At 37.3% G+C, this 6,973-nt stretch overlaps 1 protein-coding gene across 3 annotated transcripts in view; it reads right to left on the bottom strand.

The window, feature by feature from the left end:
- Positions 1–685: 685 nt before the first annotated feature.
- VPS35 (VPS35 retromer complex component) overlaps positions 686–6,973 on the bottom strand; it is a 45,944-nt gene continuing 39,656 nt past the window's right edge. For all 3 annotated transcript variants that reach the window (XM_038368004.2, XM_038368005.2, XM_043495447.1), the window contains 4 exons: positions 5,923–6,102; positions 4,545–4,784; positions 3,369–3,512; positions 686–1,655 (listed from right to left, as the gene is read on the bottom strand). In XM_038368004.2, the coding sequence (XP_038223932.1) occupies positions 1,476–1,655; positions 3,369–3,512; positions 4,545–4,784; positions 5,923–6,102 (744 nt within the window). In that variant the 3' untranslated portion in view covers positions 686–1,475. The remainder of the gene's footprint in view (positions 1,656–3,368; positions 3,513–4,544; positions 4,785–5,922; positions 6,103–6,973) is intronic.

Here is a 6,973-nt window from a genome sequence, read left to right as displayed (position 1 = left end):
ACAGAATCTGCAGTATCAAATCAGTTGCCTGGATCGCCAGAGATTACTAGGTGTTCTCCCACATGCATCAGCATGTCAGCATAGACTTCTATACTCATTGCCCAAATGGGTCCGCTGCTGCTATTTGTACAAGGCTAATAAAAGAGTTTTTGGTAGATGTTGGGATTGACTATTAGTCCTTAAATTGAGTTAGGATCAGGCAGAGGACAGAATTTTTAGTGAAATTCTGTTGCAGAATGAGACCATCAGTTTCTTACACAGACTGACTAGAAGCTAGCCCATTAACCAGTTTTGTAAGCCTCCTGATCTACTTTTATTTTCCTCACCCCTTAATGGATAGGGTATTCTGGCTGAAGGCAATCAGGCTGTGTACTTCCTTTAATTTTATTGTATGACAGATCTCAATAAGTATTCTTATACATATACACACACACACACACACACACAACTTTCAGCCAGATGCTAATAAGTGAATGTGTATTAGTGTTTCTTGGCTGAATTCTGATGTTAGGAAGCCATTTTATAATCCTGCCATCCGTATTCATTGAAACACCAGTGTACGCTCTCCCCATTAGTTTGAGTTAAACGCACTTAGATTTTATGACCCCACCTGTGATTCAAGAAATTTACTTTTGCTTTTATTGTAACAAACATTAAATGCAACAGCAGACATTAGACATAAAACCAGAGTTAATAGCAACTTTATTGTTTCAATGGTGCAAAATCATGATACTGAATAAACTTGTGTAATGCATTTTCCCCTAAATTTACAATGGTTATACATATACTATATAGATCACAATTTCTCTATTTTTTTATACTATTTGGAACAAAATTATCTTGATAAATACACCCTGTGCACAGTACTGGCCCTCACTGAATGTCACAGAGCCCTAATATGCAAAATATAACTTTTGTTTCTGAGCATGGTGTTTTAAAACCTCTAAACATGCATTAATATATTCTAGTTTTTAGGGAAAAATATTACACTTAGGACTTAACTTGCACTAAAAGAAAAAGCTCAAGCAGAACCCAACAAACAATAGCCCCCAAAATCAAACGCTCTATTAAAGAAAAATAAAATCAGATCACTTTGAGATGGATAGCCATTGCTAGGTTAGAGTTCCATAGTGCTATAGAAGCAACAGTGAACAGAGACAGAAAAAGGTCAGAACTTGGAATAAGAGAGCCTAACATGTCACATGAATTTTAAAGAAACAGGTCCAGTCATGCTAACATGATCAAATCTATAGTTGCTGGTCCAATCTGAACACCTTTTAAATTTGTTAACATATTGAACACAAGTGTTTGGAAGTGCTGAACTGAACACATCACGTTTAAATGAATTGTAACCTAACTTGGCATTTCTGAAAGGCACAGTCTATTAAATCTATCATAATAAAAAGACATACTGTGTGTAAATGGAAAGACAGAAATAAGTACAGTGTGTGCATGTCTGTGCAAGTGTGTCTTCTTTAAAGGACAAGACCTTCATAAATTGGCCCTTCAGATTCTGGTGATTCCCTCCTCAAACGCAGGTGCTCCAGCGTGTTATGAAAATGTTTGTTAATTTGTTCCGTTTCTTCAGTAGATTCAAGGTTTGGAAGGTCTTCTCGTATCTTTTGTATGAGCTGATTCAAAACCTGAATTGTCACCTACAATAAATATATAAATAGCTAAATCCTATTAGTAAATGACAACTGAGCACATTTAATAGAGATCTTAGTTCTTTTTACTCACAGACTTTGCCTCCAAGTAAGTGCAATTAGGGCACAAGAGAGGTAGTCTTGAAGCTCTACCACAGGCTTGAGACAATGATTTTGTACCTCCATTTACCCATCGTTAAAATAGGTACAATGTCTCTTACCTCACAGGAGTCTGCAAAAACTAATTCAGCAACATTAAAATACTTTAAAATCCCTTGTAAAAAATAATAGGGCCAAGTTTATTTATTTCTAGGAGCTTTTCTAATAACCCAAGAATTAGAGCAGCTTCTATTGTAGAGAAAGCAGTCCCTGAAGTCTGGGATTCTCAATGGCGCTTAAAAAAAAAAAAAAAAGTCTGGCATCCAACTCACTGGAATTCAATGGGAAATGAGCATCCTTTGGCTCATCCACAAACCCACCCTAAAAACTTTAAGTACAAGCCATACACAGGGCATCATTTCATCCATTGTTAAGCGCAGCTGCCTCTGGGGTGAAACGCAGCAACTATTTAAACAAGACAGTACTACAGGACAGAAATCTGGAAATTTATTGGGATTTAGCATATCATTGTAGTCAGATGTAAGAATTGATTTTCACAGCAGGATCTACTGAAAGCGTCAACCCAGTTTGGGCAAACCAGAGGAAAATGCTTCAAATACATCACAGAAAAGGTAGGTCCTCTGAAACTAAGTTTTGAAGTTGCGCATCTTGGAAGGGTATGTTAATTAAGAAAGCAGCCTCTGAAGTACGTTAACCACTGAAACCTAATTAGGCAACAAACCCATGCAACCTGATTTCACAGTAGCATTATTCAAAGCGTACAAACTTCAGTTACCCCATGCTCATTTTTACAACCACATACCATATTGCATCTGAAATCTATTTAAAGTCAGTACAATACCAGAAGCCCTACTGATAAAATAAAAATTTGCATCTGAAACAAAATTAGAACCAGTTCTCCCACTGGGAAGTATCTCTCAACATTCTCCTCTAACAGCTGTCTTTCTCCTTTCACATACACACAAGCAAGATATGCAAAATTAAACATGCTATCTACAACTAAATTAAAGTTAAACTTTAGGAGTGGAGTCCTAATAAATCACTATTATCCAGCCTTAGTTCCTCACCTTATATTCATCTTCACTTACAGTGGGCTAATGGGCAACACAAGAACTTCTACTGAACATCTACATTTTATATTATAACCTGCTTACACCTAAAAATAAGGCTGACCTAGCTACAAATCACCCAGGGCTGTGAAATTTTCAGATCCTATGAGATGTAGTTAGGTCAACCTAATCTCCACTGTAGAACACTTCCACTGACCTAGCTACGGACTCTCGGGGAGGTGGATTACCTACATCGACCAACAATCCTTCTGTCAACATAAGAAGCGTCTACATTACAGCAGCACAGCTCTTTCCTCCATAGAACTAGAGACAAATGGCAATTGCAATGACTTAGGAAAAAAGGGGATTTTTTCCACAGACATAGAACTGATCCACTACTTTGTCAAGCAAGCAATTCTAAATAAGAGGTACTATGAGATGAATTTAGCTCATCATTAGGAGATTTGGGTATAAATTGTAGCGCAAGAAAAACTTCAAACAGGGTTCTATTTTAAAGAAAAATCCTATGTTTCTATATTACATCTTCACTTACCACATCATTTTCCTTTTCATAAAAATAGATGTATCTGTTCAGAATTTCTATAAAAAGCTGAACTTGGAGTGAAGGATCCATGCACTGATTTGCTATTTTTAGAGCCTTTTTCAAGCATTCCATTACTCTCTTTCCTCCGTGAAGCTAAAGATGGAGAAAACAAAATGTTTATATATAGGGATAAACGTAAGCCTCCAACACCATTTCAACCAAACACCCGAGTGGCCAACAGTCAAAAACACCTGTGTACCAGGAATCTTGCATAGCCTGAGCACAAGGACATGCAAAAACCTACATAAATTCACCCACCTATTAAGACGAATCAAGCACTCCTTGAAACAGAACTACGAATGCACCCAACACTTCTTTTAAAGAGCTTTATATTTAGTGTCTCAGATCATTTTATCAGCGTACACACTTGCCTAATGGCTTCCACTCTAGCTAAGGTGGCTAAAAGCTTTCATTATAAACCCTAAGAGTTTTTATCATACTAAAACTTTCTGAAAGAGTCACTAACTGGGCTGAAGTGTGTTGCTTGATCTTTGCAGGAAGGGGCCTTTAAAATTTAATTTGAGAAAAATCCCTTCAACTACATGAGATTAAAGGGTTAAATTTTTCCCTTTTAAAAATGTAATTACAATCTTTTCTACATATGAAGCAGGACTACAGTAAAGTCAGACAAGTATGCAACTTGGTCAAGTCCTCAAAAAGGATTGCTCCTTTGAGTTTGAAAAAAAAATTTTGGAACCCACTTGGTCAATTTTGAAAGTTACCTGTGCAGTATGCAAAATAAAATAAGTCTTCAGTGAACCTATAAATGAACACTTCAGTATGGCACTGTGGCTAATTTAGTACTCCCATTCTAAGTCAATAGTTTTTTCCTACTGATTTTAGGCAATACTGGGTCTGTCCTTAACTGCATGCTTTTCAAAATTTGCACTATTTAGCTGTTCATAATTTTTTAGTTACAGAGCTTACTTTACTGACTTTGTAGTTCTCATCAAGCCAAATTTTAGGAAAGCCAAAGTTAGTTGTTTTTTAATAGATAATATAAAAACAGACTTTACAGGATCATAGCTTATCTAAGGTCTTCATAGACATGAAAACTCTTTAGAAAGAGTCAGACACCCAAATTGTGGGAAAATACCCAAAATTTGTGTGAATATGCCCTCCTACCTCCTCTCCATTTTTGTCAGTGTTTCGGCCAGACCAAAACAGATGGGCACAGGTGCTTACAGCCCGGCACTGGTCTGGCTTCTTAAGCAGCTTTGAAGCAGCCAGTGCACACTGAGTCCTCAAAGGCTCATGGTTCTCCTCACTGAAGCATTTCATCCTTTCAAATGTTCCAATTATCAGGGTGATTGCAGCCAGCTGTGCTTTTGAATCACTGATTTCATCTTCATACAGAGAGAATGCCTAATACAACCAAGAGAAGAGATGAAACAAAAGTTACAATTTTTGTTCTTTACAGCAATATTAGCAAAGGGAATGTAAGCGTGTGTTCTAAATGCTCTCTGAAGCTTTGTGGGTGGAATTCCATACACACTTTCAGGCTCAATACTTAGTAAACAGGACAGATTAATTCCAGCATGGATAGAACCAAGCTAGAAAGCCAGAAACTGAAACAAACAAACAAGGAAGCTTGTCTAAAGCAGCTACCCAAGACACATACACACACCGGGGGGGGGGGGGGGACCTAGTGGCCTACAACAAGTCATCTTTAAAATACTCTTGAAGCTTTACTAAAAGTTTGTTTAACCTTTCATTAAAATGGCTACCTAAGAAAAGGAGCTTCCTATTACAGATGGCCCTTGGTGCAGGCTCCACTCTATAATCAAGTAAATCATGTAAAATTACACAGGGGAAGATAAAGCCAGTAAGGGGTAAATCAGTGACCCTGGGTAGTAAATCCCACTGACATGAATGTCCAGCATTAAAACTATTTGTAAAGCGGCAACGCAAGTGTCTCATGAGGAAAAGACACTCTTATTTAAAAAGACTGGGCACATTCAACAGGGATCTATGAAATAAATGAGGTTCATTTTCAGATACAAAGAACTATTTGAAATAAGTTCTGTGGATTTTAGCAGCAAGACCCAGTATGAAAACTCAACATTGCAACTTCTGAAGCTTATTGTGAATGTAAACGTCTTGGGGTTGCACCACATCATCAGACGGGTAGCTGGAGTTTTGAACTAAGCCTAGAAAACTTGCTGAAACAGCATTTAAGGTAGAAGAAGCCACATTCTCCAATGAAAGGCCTGCTGGAGCAGCACACAGCACTACTGTATTCCAGAAGTTGTTAAATTAAAGCACTTGTTCAGGCAGGGAGAAGCTAAACTTAACATGGGGCTGAACGAGTAAAAGGGAAGATTCAGATTCCTCTTTCTGAAGAGGATCAGTTGCTAGAATCACACCTTCAGCAATCTTTGCAGTTAAATGTCAAATTATGTTAAATTTAATTTCTACAGCCAACCAACAACAGACAAACTAGCCACACCAAGTTTTTCAAGCAATGCAAGTGAAGAAAAATATTCAGCAACATCATTGTTACCTGGGACATGAATTCATAGGCCACTGTTTCGTGGTTTTCAAAACCAGTTTCTCCAGCAGCCAGTGCGCCTTGGAGAAAGAGCCGCAGAGGCAGCTCTGCCAGTTCTGCTTTGATTAAAGCACTAATGGTCTGATGTGCAAACGAGAAGATCTTCTGGCATTTCTTTTCCCATTTGTCATCCTAAAGAAACAGAGTTAAGTCAAAGCTTGGACTAAGCCATTGCAACAGCAAGACAGGAAAGATTCAGGAGAGGAAAGTAATCAAAACATGATTACTCTTATTCTCTTCCTCTCTAAACTGATCTCACTCAGCTTTGCATACTAATTAAGAAAGCAGAATGTTTAATCACGTTAGAGCAAGTTACCACAAAAATCTGTTTGCACTTCTGTATCCTGGTCTAGAATTCTCAATAGTCTTTCACAGAAAACCTTCCATTTATGACAGTTCAAAAGTAGCACTAAATATCACCTTCCCCACCACATTTTGAAGCTTGACTTTCAGAAACGTATACCCAATTTTTGGGCGCAGTTATCGTGATTATGCTTAATACTCACAAGCAAGTCAGCCCAACCACAAAACAGTGAACATGCACATGATGTAAAGGAAAAAAAAAGTTGTGAACAGGGGTCATTATAAAATATAATCTTAAATTACGTAAGATTGATGCTCACCCTAAAAATATTTTGATAAGCAATGTGCTAACATCATAGAAAATGTGGAACAAACGTTTTACTGAAACAAAGAGGTTTTTGGATGAAGTTAGATTGCTAATTTTCAAGAGGCCAGAGTAGAGTAAACTCTGCAGAATTTTTTTCAAGTACGTATAATTTAGTAACTACCGCATTATAATTAATCTGAAAGAAGGAATTATTTGCTTTCAAAAGGGCTAACATTTGTAAAGGTAGTTTATTTTAACTTTATGCATTTTTAGAGCTGCAGGTATCTAGCTTGATTTTAAGTAGCAATTTCATTGCAGTCACCTGAAGTATGCTCCCTTAATCATTCACTACATGATATCAGAGCATTAAAGTCAGCCACCTTCAGTCTCAGA

Source organism: Dermochelys coriacea, chromosome 12 (assembly GCF_009764565.3).
Source record: "Dermochelys coriacea isolate rDerCor1 chromosome 12, rDerCor1.pri.v4, whole genome shotgun sequence".
Taxonomy (NCBI): Eukaryota; Metazoa; Chordata; order Testudines; family Dermochelyidae; genus Dermochelys; species Dermochelys coriacea.
Note: the sequence above shows the minus strand (reverse complement) of the source record. Positions and strands in the feature narration are given on the sequence as shown.